Source organism: Hyperolius riggenbachi, chromosome 4, assembly GCF_040937935.1.
Source record: "Hyperolius riggenbachi isolate aHypRig1 chromosome 4, aHypRig1.pri, whole genome shotgun sequence".
In the NCBI taxonomy this organism is placed as follows: domain Eukaryota; kingdom Metazoa; phylum Chordata; class Amphibia; order Anura; family Hyperoliidae; genus Hyperolius; species Hyperolius riggenbachi.
Genome location: NC_090649.1, coordinates 165,363,259 through 165,378,481, shown reverse-complemented (window position 1 = coordinate 165,378,481; position 15,223 = coordinate 165,363,259). Strand labels below are relative to the sequence as shown.

The 15,223-nt window shown below is 42.3% G+C and overlaps 1 protein-coding gene across 2 annotated transcripts in view; it reads left to right on the top strand.

The window, feature by feature from the left end:
• IFT80 (intraflagellar transport 80) overlaps positions 1-15,223 on the top strand; it is a 160,018-nt gene that overhangs the window by 53,025 nt on the left and 91,770 nt on the right. For both annotated transcript variants that reach the window (XM_068280931.1, XM_068280930.1), the window contains exon 8: positions 6,143-6,280. In XM_068280931.1, the coding sequence (XP_068137032.1) occupies positions 6,143-6,280 (138 nt within the window). The remainder of the gene's footprint in view (positions 1-6,142; positions 6,281-15,223) is intronic.

Here is a 15,223-nt window from a genome sequence, read left to right as displayed (position 1 = left end):
AAGCACCCCCTGGCGTGAACTGACTTCAGGCGTCTAAGAGACGCCGAGTCAGTTCACAGCGGCAGCCCGGAGCAGCAGGCAGGGCTACGGTAAGATGGCTGCCCGAAGCCCTGCTCTGCAGACTTGGAGTCTGCAGTGCAGGGCTTCGGGCGGCTATTTTCCCGGGGCCCTGCTCACGGGGTAATGCAGGCTGCTGCAGGAAGGAAGAGGATCGTGGGAGCTGAGCTGCGCGCCACAAGGAGGTCGGGAGAGGAGGAGGTCGGAACAGGAGGTCTTCTGACTAGGTGAGTAAATGGGTTTTTCTTTTCTTTTTCAGGTGGTGCTGCTGATTGTGGTCAGAACTGCTGAGCATTGTGCATATTGGGGTCAGATCTGCTGTGCATTGTGCATATTGTGGTCAGATCTGCTGAGGATTGTACATATTGGGGTCATATCTGATAACGGTTGTGCATATTGGGGTCATATCTGATAAGGATTGTGCATATTGGGGTCATATCTGATAACGATTGTGCATATTGGGGTCATATCTGATAAGGATTGTGCATATTGGGGTCATAACTGATAACGGTTGTGCATATTGTGGTCATATCTGATAACGATTGTGCATATTGGGGTCATATCTGATAACGATTGTGCATATTGGGGTCATATCTGATAACGATTGTGCATATTGGGGTCATTGAACGTGTTTTTTGTTCAAATCTGCTCACATTACGTGTATTTTCTTGAGAAAACCTGCACAATTATGTGAATTTTCTGGGGAAAGGGTCACCAAAACTTGGGCCCTCTGTCTTTGCGTTGCACTTTTAAAGGGAACCCGAGGTGAGAATAATATTGAGGCTGCCATATTTATCTCCTTTTAAGTAATACCAGCTGCCTGGCTGCCGTGTTGGTCCTCTGCCTCTAATTCTTTCAACCATAGACCCTGAACAAGCATGCAGCAGGTCAGGGGTTTCTGACAATATTGTCAGAACTGACAAGATTAGCTGCATGCTTGTTTCTGGTGTAATTCAGTTCACTACTGCAGCCAATAGATCAGCAGGGCTGCGAGGCAACTAGAATTGTTTAAAAGGAAATAAATATGGCAGCCACCATATCACTCTCACCCTGGGTTCACTTCAAATTACAGTTAGCCCCGCCCTCATCCGGTCATGACCACGCCCATTTTATTGCCGCGGCGCGCCGCAGGTTGTAGTCACACCCATTTTTTGCCGCGGCTCCGCCGGTCGTCTACTCCCCCAGAAATTGGTCCAGCACCTGCATAGCACCCCCTAAAAAAAATCCTGGAGCCGACACTGTGTGTTGAGAAAGTTAAGATTTCTGTTGAGGATTGACACTATATAGTGAGTAGGATTCTCATAGAGGCACCAGTACATTTATTTATTAATTAATGCAGCTTCGACTATTGACATATGCACTGAATTCATCATGCCAGGTGTTTGCACACAGGCTGTTGCTAAACCCAGTTGCTGTAAAAATATGTAATGGATTTCATTACTTAAACTGTGTGTGTGCTAAATGGCCACAAGATGGTGGTGTGCATATTGTTGCTGTGAATATTCAGTGTTATGTGCTCTTCTGTTACTCTGCACTCCTCTATAGTAGTTTCTGCTTCCTTTTTCCACTATGTTAGATTGCTGAGTTCTTCTATTATTCATGTGTGGTAGGAAAGTAAAGCCTTTTTTTTACTACATTCTGATATTCCCTGTACGATCATCATTAAGGCCACAGCTGCCTACAGTTGGCTTTGAGCCAGGTGAACTACATAAGGCAAAGGAAAGAGTTGAACTGTGTTCAGTAATGTATACTGAAATCTCTGTAATGCATATCATTGTCCTAGAGCAGGGATGTCAAACCGGCCCTACGAGGGCCGAGATCCTCACACATTTTTGGTACAGATCAAATGAATTGATAGGTCTGAATCAGGAAAGGTGTGGTCCATCAGGTAGATCACATTCCTCTCTTTCTCAGTCCATCCTAAACACTGGCATGGATCTGGCCCTCCAGGCCTGGAGTTCGACACGTGTCCTAGAGGGAATGGGTTTACTTTTTTTTCTTTCCATTAAAGTGAAGTTACACTTTAAGAAAGCAGCCACCTACTTTGGTTTGTGTGGCAGCATAAATCTTCCTGATATTGTTTTCCTATCATGCCCAGTATTTTGCTGGCAGACACTCCATGGATGAACAGATAAATTATGATAGGTGATTAGACTGACCGATTGGTACTGTTTTGTTTGCCTCTTCAGCTGTTAAAAGGAATTTGTAGTGGATCCAAGTATATGAACTCAGTACTGTATCCTAAAAAAGAGTAAGAGTAAATGTTTACTAAAAGTACTTTTGCTGTTTCTTACCCTAAAAGTTTTCCTTTTTTGTCCCTAATCCAGCCATCTTAAAGCTATCTTGTTGTTTAACCATAGCATGGTCTGTCTGCAGATCTGCCCAGTTTCTCTGGAAGCTTCCTCTTCACCCCATTGCTTCTGATAAGTTGTGCTGTTTGCTCTGTGTGCAAAGATAAGACAGCTGCTCTGTGTGTTCAGCTCTGTCTGGGATCATGCCTGAGAAGAGCAGAGGATTGCTGACATGGCTGTATCAAAAAATAAACAATAGTTTTATAAATAAGTCTACAGAAATCTAACTGCAAATGTAAGGAAAATGAAAATATAATTTGCGCTTGGCTGTTAAAGGCCCGTACCCACCCCGCGATATTTCCAAGTATTTGCCAAATTTTTTTCTTCCTCCATCACGGGGACATTGTAATCCTGACATGTTTTCTTGGTTTTGATCACATGATATGACATGTGATCGGGTTCCCAGAGACAATGTCAGTGTGACAGCACCACTCAGTGGTGGAAGAGAGGTGATGGCAGAGTCTATTCTTTCCCTTCCATCACCCCCTCTTCCACCACCAGTTGGTGCTCTAACGCTGACACGGTCTCTTGGATCCCGATCACATGTCATATCACGTGATCGGGGGTCCAGAAAAACTGTCGGAACTTCAAAGCCAAGGGTGGATAAAGAAAATAAGCCGTCTGGAAGAGGTAACTATAACTGCTCCTTGCAACTCGCTCATTTGGCTGCACAGCAGCTTTCAAACGAAAAATGTAGTTTGAAGTTGCTAATGGGTCCCATACACATTGGGATTAGTGAACATCATATTCATAACTGAGTAATCTGTGTGATCCCCATTTCTTAGCGAGGGTCACTTTGAAAGTAGAGAGCCCTGTTGTCTTTAGTGGAGAAGAGTTCTTTTTGTTGACACAGCCCTTAACCACTTTAGGTGCAGATCACCATTTCAAAGTGCGTGGAGGCACCCTTTTTTAGTGGGAACCATTCAGGCTGACATCCACTTCTGATCCAAAGCTCAGTTCAAGGGAATAGAGCACTGGATTGCCATCAAGGGCGTTGCTAGCCCCAAAGATCAGTGGCACGTGCCATGGATCTATTCTGAGGTGCCCTGGATTTCTCTCAGGCAGAGTCAGAGCTGTGGAGCCTCTATTGGGCATGCTGGGAGCTGTGTTGCCTTAATCTGGGCATGTTTAGTGCTGTGGTGCCTTTATGGGGGCATGCTGGGAGTTATGGTGCCTCAATGGGAGGCCCATGGGAGGGGTCCACTAGAAGGTCAGGGAATGCTATGGGGGGACTGCCAGATAACCTGGCAGCAGGCCAGCCCGCCCATCAGAAAGCCAGACCAATCAGCACAGATGTCAAGTAACTGCCTAATAATGTTTATGTGACATTGCTTATTTATGTGATACTAGTAGACCCAGCCCGTTTAAAAACGGGCTCTAGGTCTACGGCTGGTGCCAGTGCGCATGCGCGCGCATGCAACCGCCGACCTCGCTCGCCCGCACCCGCCCACCTCGCTCGCCCGTCCAGCTCCCTGGTCCCAGCTGTCAGTTACTGCGCACATGCGCAGTAACAAATCCTGGGACACAGGGACAAAACTGCTGGACGCAGCGACAGTTAGCTTTTATTAGGTAGGATACTGCATTTACTGTATGTATTTATTTTTTGTATTAATGGAGAGTGGGTATTCATCCAACGTTTTGCTGGGCAGGCCTACTTAGACCACTGTTACGTTCATGTAAATTTGGCTCCACCCTTGACCACACCCACATTCTGGTGCATGGCCACATCCATTTTTTTGGGCTGAGTGCACAAAAGTGCCGCAGATCTCTTAGGATCCTAACAACGCCCCTGATTGCCATTTGAGATTTATTGCAGTAGCCAAACAAAGCAGTTGTTGCCATTGTGAAAAATCAGATCACCTCTTATAATATGAAATGACATGGTCATAAAAGAAGCTCTCATGGCAATCAAAGAAGTTGTGACCTGTAATCTGTTTGCCCATTTTTTATAAGTAGATGCAGTTTTAAATGGTGGTTTTTTATTATTTAGTGAGAAAAAAACCTCAAAACCTACATGGCCCTGTGTGAAAATGAAATTGCCCCCTGAACCTAATAACTGGTTGGGCCACCCTTAGCAGCAATAACTGCAGGCCGTTTTTGCCCACTCTCTTTCTTATGGTGGAGTCGTGAACGCTGACCTTAATTGAGGCAAGTGAGGCCTGCAGTTCTTTAGATGTTGTCCTGGGGTCTTTTGTGGCCTCTCGGATGAGTTTTCTCTGCGCTCTTGGGGTAATTTTGGTCGGCCGGTCACTCCTGGGAAGGTTCATCACTGTTCCATGTTTTTGCCATTTGTGAATAATGGCTCTCACTGTGGTTCGCTGGAGTCCCAAAGCTTTAGAAATGGCTTTATAACCTTTACCAGACTGATAGATCTCAATTACTTTTGTTCTCATTTGTTCCTGAATTTCTTTGGATCTTGGCATGATGTCTAGCTTTTGAGGTGCTTTTGGTCTACTTCTCTGTGTCAGGTAGCTGCTATTTAAGTGATTTCTTGATTGAAACAGGTGTGGCAGTAATCAGGCCTGGGGGTGACTACAGAAATTGAACTCAGGTGTGATAAACCACAGTTAAGTTATTTTTTAACAAGGGGGGCAATCACTTTTTCACACAGGGCCATGTAGATTTGGTGTTTTTTTTCTCACTAAATAATAAAAACCATAATTTAAAACTGCATTTTATGTTCAATTATGTTATATTTGACTAATAGTTAACGGTTTTTGATGAGCAGAAACATTTAAGTGTGACAAACATGCAAAAGAATAAGAAATCAGGAAGGGGGCAAATAGTTTTTCACATCACTGTAAAAATACACTTCTAAAAAGCTGCATTTCAACTTTGCTCTAAAACATTATTTACAGCATATTATATGCAACCAGCATTTGTTTTTTACTAGACCAGCATTGGAAAGGTTAAACACAGAGGTTTAAAGTTCCTTGGAGAGATATGCAGAAGTTCAGATAGATACATTTAACTACATAGAATGTAACAAGTGATAAATGTTACACACTCTTTGGCTGTCCTCCAGCTCCTTCTCAGTCAGAGAGAGTGAGTCACATGCCACACTTAGATACATTTATGTAAACAAAATGTATCTATGTCAGCTTCGGATGCGTCTGCATATCTCTCCAGGAACTTTAAAGCTCCTTGTAACCCTTCCAATGCTGGTCTAGTAAAAAACAATGCTGGTTGCATATAATATACTGTAAATAATGTTTTAGAGCAAAGTTGAAATGCAGGGTTATATTCCGCTTTAATAATTTATTTCCAACTCTAGAAATAAGAGTAAAATTTCAGTCTTTTAAGTAAATACATTCAAGGAAAAAAGCTTTAAGTATATGAAGTAAAACTTCAGGAACAGTGCTATATATATGTTTAAAATAAATAAGTATATGCAGCAGCTAGAAGCATGAGCACAGCAAAGCAGCCTTTCTTTGCACTGAAGTTAATGTACGTTTGCTTAAATTATATGTCACATGGGAAAACAGAGATGAGAAAACCATGGATTATGGGTTTTATGATCAAAGGCACCTCATCCATTTCAATCCGTTCTATCCTGCTAAACTTTTTTTTCACTTACAAAAATAATGTTAATCCTTATTTTACTTTACCATCTGTATAATTGTTGAGGTTTAATACTGTAAATACAATGCATAGCTATTCCTTTCCCGCTCAAAGCCTGAACTTTTTAATGTTTATTCTTCTTGCGCATTTACCAGTTGCTTTTTTTTCAATAGGTCTGGGATAGCTATGGACGCCTCTTGTACAGCTCACCCTCCCATGAGTACCCGATAACATCAGTTTCATGGGCTCCTGATGGAGATCTGTTTGCTGTGGGCTCCTTCCATACACTGCGCTTGTGTGACAAAACAGGGGTAAGCAAATGATGTACATAAAATGTATTAGCACCGAATAGAAAGCATCCCACACATGCTTCTTTGTCTTCTACACTGGAGTGCTTATATCTTTGAATGTTGTGGTCTTTTAAACTTTAGTTTTCCTGATCCGGGCTCCAGTAAAAATGTGCTGGACCCTGAAATGCTTTGTGGAACCCTGTCTGGAATCTGAACCTACTGAACATCAATTTTTAAAATAGAAATCTACAATCGTCACCCTCTTCCCTTTTTTTGTTTGCTATCTATGCATGAAATGGTACCTTATTTTTTGCCGGCGGATCGCTGGAAGCCAGTCTTATCACGCGAACGATAGTCTGTACACACGTCGGATTTGACGTGCGAACGACTGAACGACGGGATGTTCAAACGACCCGTCGTTCAGAAAAATCCAACGTGTGTATGGGCCTATGGAGGAATGCTTGGCGTTTTCCCAGATATCTTCCCAATCAGACTTGTCTATATTTGTTGAGAGGGCTTCTTCCCATTTCTTCATATAAGAATGAGAGACCTCTAGGGAGCCTGAGTTTGATTGTAGTAAAGAATATATCTGAGAAATTAGGCCTTTTTGGTGTCCCTTATGTAGACAGATCCTTTCAAAGGTGGTGAAAGAAGATAATGAGGTTGCCCCCCTAGTGTAGCTTTGCAGGAAATGGAAAATTTGATTCGATTCCATGAGCATTGAAGGGGAAAGGTGTTTTTTTTCCTTAACAAAGATGGGGTGAGAAGTTTGCCAGAGGCGAAATCTGTCCAGTTCTTTAGATTAAAGTAGCCTAATTGGTACCATCTAGCTATGAAAGTGGGGACAGTGCCTGGGGGGAATAAAGGGTTCCCCAATATGGGGAATAGTGGAGATGGGTGGGATATTAGGCCTGCTATTCGTGCTGTAGCTTTCCAAATATTGAGAGTGAAAGGTATAGTAGAAAGTAAGGTCTTATGGGGTGGTTTAGGGGGGTTTGTGGTCCATACAAAGGAGGCTAAAGATAAGGGAGAGACCTCCATGGCCTCAATTATAGCCCATTTGGAGAAGACTCTTATGCTGGATACACACGGTTCGTTCCCGCATCGAATGCGCCGCTCGATTCCCGACGAATCGATTATTCCCGAACATTTCTGAGCGCATTTCAATGTTTTTTAGGTCGATTGCCATGTAAAGTATGGCAAATCGACCTAACGATCCATCGAACCGCGAATCGGACATGTCGGAAATAAACGAATCGACGGGAATCGAGCGGCGCATCGACGGGAATCGAGTGCGGGAACGAACCGTGTGTATCCAGCATTAGGTCAGACCATGCCGTCAGCTGTCTTAAATGTGCCGCCTGATAGTAGTGTTTTAAATGTGGTAAGCCCAGCCCTCCCTGGTCTCTAGAAGAGAGAAGAACAGTTTTAGAAACTCTTGGGCGCTTGTGATTCCAAACAAATTTTAAAAATGCGGATTGTAGTCTAGATAGCTGGATTGAAGGGACTTGGGCTGGAAGAATCTCAAATAGGTATAGTATACGAGGCAAAATGTTCATCTTTAGTGAATATATTCTCTCAATCCACGAGATTTTGTAAGCTGTCCATTTATGGAGATCTTGGAGTATTTTTTGAATAAGAGAAGGGAAGTTATGTTTATAGATAGAAGAGAATGAGGTGGTTAGATTAATCCCTAGGTATTTTCAGGTTTGGGTTCTCCAATTATAGGGGAAATGGGATTTCAAAGCAAGCAGCATCTCTGGGGGGATTTTGATTGGTAGGGCTTCAGTCTTGTCTTTATTTAGTTTAAACCCTGAAATGGTTTCATAAGAGGATATAGTTGAGTGGAGGGCAGGAAGGGAAGTCAGGGGACTAGTGAGGGAAAGTAGGATGTCGTCAGCAAAAAGTGAAACTTTGTGTTCATGGCCACCATGTTTTACTCCTAAGATGTCATTGTTAAGTCTTATAGCACTGGCCAGAGGCTCTATACTGATAGCGAAAAGTAGGGGGGATAGTGGGCAACCTTGCCTAGTGCCGTTGTTAATGCTGAATGGGCAGGGGGGAGCCGAGGGGAGTTTGACTGTGGAGGTAGGGGAGGAATATAGAAATTTAAGAAGAGTAACGAAAGGACCGGTGAAACCTTGATGCTGAAGCACTTTAGGTCGGATCGCTCAAACTCACTCTTATCAAGCGAACGACAGTCTGTACACCTGCCCGATTTAGCGGGCAAACGTTCAAACGACCCGTCGTTCGCGGAAATCCGACGTGTGTATGGGCCTGTACTTATGCTTTTGTCAGTAGTAAAGATATCGCCAGAGGTCAGAATGGTAATTAGGGTGAGGAAAGATTTTACAATAGGCAAACACTGAGTAAATAATTTCTAAATGACTACAGGTAGTCCCTGGTTAACAAACGTGATAGGGACTGTAGGTTTGTTCTTAACCTGTATCTGTTCTTAAGTCGGAACACTGTGCCATGTCTGTCCCCTGTACCTCCTCTGTGCCCCCCAGTGTCCCCTCCGTGTCACCTCTGCCCCCTGTACCTGCTTATACAAGTTTAAAAGCCATTTTTTTTCTTTGAATTTTTTTAAAATCGATTTTCTCAATAACTACAATTCCAATTTGAAAACAAAAAATTTGACTTGTTTCCACAGAATCACAGAATCCCTGCTGTTCATATTGAACAGTCGTTCGTAAGTCTTGCACTCGTAGGTCGGGGACTCCCTGTCCTATGAAAAATAAGCATTTATTTTTTTTAATAGTTCCTCTTTAATGATCCTTACATTTCAACCTTGCAATACTTTGGTTTTCCCTAAAGTTTACTTGAGTTCTTGTGAGAACAGAAATTGTTTATTTTGAGTGACACAGACACAAGACACAAACGACACAGACACAAGTGGGGTGGAATTTGTTGGTTATTACACAATTTTACCTAAATGACTTTGCTGTGTGCGACTAGTCTGTTTTTTGTATGTTATTATTTTACTTGATTTAAGTTCTGCTATAAGCAGAAATATCAGTTTATAAATGTTGCCAATCCTCACCGAGATTTACATTGAGGAATTAGATGTTGTATTTCTTTGATCCTTTTACTCAAAGGGGAATTTTCACTTTAAAGCTTTCTTTATAACCAGATTTCACATTTCAATTAACCGTTTACACAACAGTACGTGCAATCAGAGAAAATTGCCTTCTAATCTCAAACATCGGTTACTCAGATTTAAATAATCAAAGGCTTGATAGTAAAACAGTTTAATGCTGGGCTGCAATTTTAATGTCAATTTGCAGATAAATCCGTTTTGCATCAGTTTCCCTAATAAATCCATCAGATTACAGTAGAAAAAACCAAGTACAAGCAGAAGTGTAAGCTAACATCATGCCTGATTCAGCGCTGGTAGTAGCTGCAGAGGTTCCAGGCAGTAAAGTCACAGATGTTTCACTGATGTTCAGAGCAACATGTTTGACTTAGATTAACCTGGGAGGGATCAATGTCACATTTAACCAGCTGTGGTTTTTCAGCCACAATTTGGTTTGGTTAATTTAAACGTCTCTTTTGTTCACCCAGCCAAATATCAGAGAACTGATATGATGATGTAACAAGTCCTCATATAGTGAGAGATGTCAACCCTAATTTTGATTTATAACTTTAGCTTGGCTAGTTACATTCTTGACTTTACATTTAATTAAATTATTTGACATTTTGTGTGTTATTAGTTTGTTTTTTATTTCAGTTTTTCCCCTTTGATGGGTTAGGCAGCAGCAGACTTATTTCCAGTCACAGAAATAGGACAGTGTTGATTTCCAAGTGGTTAGGTTGATATTATTATTATTGATTTATAAAGCGCCAACCTGTTCTGTGGCGCTGTACAAAGTAAGAAAAACAAACACGGGGTACATAATAATACAGACAATGGTATACACCAAATGTGGACACTGCTACAAAATACAGAATTGGTAATTACAGTGACAAATGTAGCATGATAAATAAAATGAATAGCAATTTCCAAGACACTAAAGGGTGAGAGAGCCCTGCTTTTGCGAGCTTACAATCTAAAGAATGAGAAGGGGGGGGGGGGGGACAAGAGGTGGGGTAATATACAGTATTCAGGGGAGGACTGGCCAGGGGGGAAGGGGGGAGATTTCCCCCCAGGCTGCCTCTCATTTAATGATTTAGGGCTGGCCGATCCACCAATCTTTTCGATTATTATTGAATCAGATGAAAACCTGTGCTGCCACAAGCATGCCCAATCAAGGATTTGACTGATTTCGGGTGGAAATTAGTTGAATGTATTGATCTGAGATGCTGGGAAATCTCAGGTCGATGTGGTCGATCACGTGCAGCAATCACGAATGATGAATGTGATGGAAACTCGGGCCATTGTGGCTCAAAATATATTATGTGCCCCCGATGCCTGTGCATTATACTTTACCTGTCTTGCTGTCCCTCAAGTGTCCTTGCTGTATTTCTGCATTGGCGCCCCACGTGACCGTTGGCATATAGCACGTGGGGCGCAAGTGTGACATCATTTGGGCTGGGGTGCCGTGAAAACGGGCCTCTAGTTTGTGTTTTCCCTCCAGGCCAGAAGGCCCCAGTCCTCCCCTGACAGTATTCATACAGACAGTGTGTCTTTAGGTTATCTAGTGAGGAGTACAACTTGGCCAGAGGTCGAAGGGGGATTGGCATAAGTTACATAGTTGAAAAAAGTGGGTTTTGAGAGAGCGTTTAAAGATTTCAATAGCCAGGTTTTTTTTTTATTAAAAGTTGTTTCCAGTGTATCCTGAAGTTCTGGTTCAGAAATGTCTATATCAGTGTTTTCCCTCCTTCTGTCAGACACTTTTATACTTGTCTCTATAGCCTATAGAATCCAAGCATTGCTTCACTAGATTGGTCTCAGAATGTTACCTCTTGTCTAAACTATTTATTTTCTTTAAGGACCTTACACACGCTAGATTGATGTTGCCCGATGGGGTTTGGGACCCGAACCCTCAGGTGGCATCGCTGGGCCAAGGCTGTACTGTGTGTGTGTGTGTGTGTGTGTGTGTGTGTGTGTGTGTGTGTGTGTGTGTGTGTGTGTGTGTGTGTGTGTGTGTGTGCGTGTTGGGGGAGAGGGGGTGCAGAATGTCGCTCAGCTAACTTGATCCACCTGGTGGATTGCTGGCCGGGTAGGGTTAGGGATTGGGCTGCTGTACACATGCTCAGCCTAGCGTGTATATTGGCCTTTACTTCTTCTCTGAGAGATAAGAGTATTGTGAATATTTAACATCCCAGGTTTAACTTTAGCTGAAATGTGGTGGGCTGAGCAACAAAGATTATATTTCAATCTGGTTTTATATTAGATATTCTGTAATGAAAGGGTCGGTTCCCACTGGTTCCGCTGCCTTGCATTGTACTGCAGCAGATCCCTTGCCTCTGCATGTAGCCTCTAAAATACATATGGTGGGGATATGTGCACTGCAGGACAACATAATAATTTTCCATAATAGTAATAATAGTATGCGCTTCCCACAGCCTGACTGTGGGCTCTAAGCTCAGACCACTCTGCTGAGCTGGTGCCAAACGGTCTGTGCCCTCCATAGACTAACACTAGGTGGCACGTGTTTTACAAAAGTTATAGAAAGTTGGTGCCCATCAGCATTGTATGGTTCAGACTGTGGAGGTAGGTAGGAAAGGTGAGCTAGGAGCACACAGCGGGGATGGCAGTAGAAAAGTGGGAAGAGGGCATGGAACAAGGGTACGTGAGAAGCACAAGATTAGTAGCTGGGCACACAGATGGTGAAGGTGTTGGACAGGTGAGCAGAGTGGAGCTGGAGCACACGGTTGGATAGGAGAAGGACAGCAGCCAGTAGGTGTGATAGGCATGTAAGGGAACAGGAAGGCACACCATGGGAATGTTAGGATAGGATGTGTTTCCCCACATAGGTTCTACTTTTCACTATGAATGCTCCATTCATAGTGAAAAGTAGAACCTATGTGGGGAAACACATAGTGTAATTATATGGACAGATAGAGAAGGTACTCGGACAGCTGATTGTAGAGTAGCACACACTGGGGTTGCGCAAGATTAAAAGTGAGGAAGTACAGAATGGGGGAAAGGTATATTATATTCCATTTACAGTGTGCCATTATTAATATCATCAGCCACAAAGAAAATCTATATCAAGATTATGTCCCTGCTCACTAGCATATCCGCTGAGGTGCCCCTCCCCTTTCTCTCAGGTTTCCTTCTCCAGAACACTGCAATAAAGTGGACCTGAACTCAGAACTTCCTCTTTGCTCTAAAAGATAAGCAACAGCATAATAACCTTCAGGGCCTATTTTACTACACACGGATGCTGGATGCAGAAAACTAACTCCAATAAATGCCTATGGGAAATCTGCATCAGAAAAATCGCGTTTAGTGGAAACAGGTCCATAGACATTCACTGGAGTCAGTTTTTCTGCATCTAGAATCCATGTGTAGTGGAAACGGGCCCTAAAAGAAAAACCTTTCTTCTCTTACAGCTGATACCAATCTTGCAATAAATCTGCAGTGTGCCTTCTTCCTGCTTTCATGGAAGCAGACATGGGGTTAACATCCTGTGTTTACAAAGTAGCTGATTTGCCAAGACAGCCAGCTGACACAGCTGAGAGGTAAAATTACACTGTTGATTAGTCATAGATGAGGGGGGAATTAGACAGGCTAAACTCTCTAAATACATACAGGATACATTTCCATCTGTTTTCCTCCTGTCCTGTGCAATAGTTCAGGTCCACTTTAAGTCTATATAGGTGCCCTCTCAGCTAGTATTAAAAGCAAATGCAACTCTAGACAGGGAAATAGTTTTGGGCCCACAAACTGCACACACCTTCAATTTATACTTATGTTTGGCAACTTTGGTAGTGAAGAAATAAAGAGTCCAAACTACAGTATATGAAAATGAGAAAAAGCGGGCATGAATGAAAGGGAAAGTTTTGAGCTTGATTTGTGTAACAGTATGCCGGTGAAGCAGTATGTACTGTCTTACAGAGAGGGGGTGAGAAAAGTGAAGCAGCAGGCATCCCACTGCAGGGAATTCTGCAGCCATCAGTCAAATAAATACAACATGTCTGATTGCAGAAAATGTTTTGACATGGAACACCTGTACAAACATGAGATTGTCACCTGAAACAAGTCTATGTGCAGTTTGCGAAAATGAGGTGCTGGAGGAAAATTATGTGAAAAGTGAATGGAAAAAAACGATGGGGGTAAAAAGGGGGGAGGGGGGGATAGGTTATTTGAGTAACATAGAGAAGTACAATAAGTGCAATGTTTTAGATGCATGTATTGGGAAAGTATAGAGCTGCAAATTAGCTGTTGCTGATAACAGCCCCACTCCCAACCATAAAACAGCCCTCAACCCCCATTGCCCACACAAGCTTATAAGGATATAGTTTTGTGACATCACTCCCACCCACTTTCTTCTCACCATTTAGCCCAACCTATTCTGGCCAGGAGAGGGTTGAACGGAAGTGATGTCACATTGTGAGTGGAGAAAGGCACTGACAGCTGCAGGATACATACAGGTCAAGTTCTAGTGACCAAGCTGATAGTAGCCTTTGCATGCAGCTTTGCATTGGGAAGAGTGGGGGTTACTAATGGTAAGCACAAGTAAGGGAATGAGGTAAACAAATGTATATAGAAACTTAATACTAAATAGAAGTTTCTTCATATCTTATATTTTGATTTTGGTTTTAGCATTTAAATATCTCGGTTTCAAGTTCTGATTGCCTCAGGTGCATGGCTGCTATTTTTGTTAGCTCAACTCGCACAAGGAAAACTGACCACCCGTTGATTTTTCTATCTGTCCCGTGCGCTCAGACGTGTTTTTCTCAGGTACTCCTAAATTGTATGATCTCCAGTTATCTGTGACAGTTACCTGCAATCTAATCTCCAGAGAAACTGATTAGCCCTGTATTATTATTAATCCTTTTAGTGAAAAAAGAAATGCTCATATGGAAGTTGTATTTAGGATTGGTACTGTATATACATATGTACAGTAGATCTTATTATGTTACATGATACTTCCGGGTCACCTTGAATACAATATCTGATATAATTAGGGACATGCTTTTATTTAGACAATTTTCAAGTTCTTCTTTAAAATGAAACTCAAGTCACACACACACACACACACACACACACACACACACACACACACACACACACACACACACACACACACACACACACACACACACACACACACACACACACACACACACACACACACACACACACACACACACACACACACACACACACACACACACACACACACACACACACACACACACACCATTGTGCTCAAGAGTTTACATACCCTGCCAGAATTTGTGATTTCTTAACCAATGTTTATAAAATACTGAAGGTAACACAAAAACTTTTCGGTTAATGGTTGGCTAAAGCCATTTATTGCCAAACAACTGGGTTTACTCTTTTTAAATCATAATAACTACATAAACTACCCAAATGACCCAGATCAAAAACTAACATACCCCGGTGATTTGCCCTGATAACATGCACACAACTTGAACCAAACGGTAACCATCCATGCACACAACTTGAACCAAATGGTAACCATCTTCACCTGTGATCTGTTTGCTTATAATTAGTGGGTGTGCATAAAAGGTCAATGAGTTTCTTGACTCCTGATAGACCTTTTCATCTTTCATCCATCGCTGCTCTGATGTTTTTTTCTGATTCTGATTCATGGCGAAAGCAAAATAAATGTCAAAGTATCTGCGGGAAAAGATAGTTGAACTCTATAAAACAGGAAAAAGATATATTGAGAATGCCAGGCAGCAGTGTTCAAACTCTAATTAAGAAGTGGAAAATGATGGATTCTATTGAAACCAAATCACAGTCAGGTAGACTAATTAACATTTAAGCCACAACTGTTGGAAAAATAGTTCAGGTTGCAAGGAAAAGCCCACAAATAACTTCTG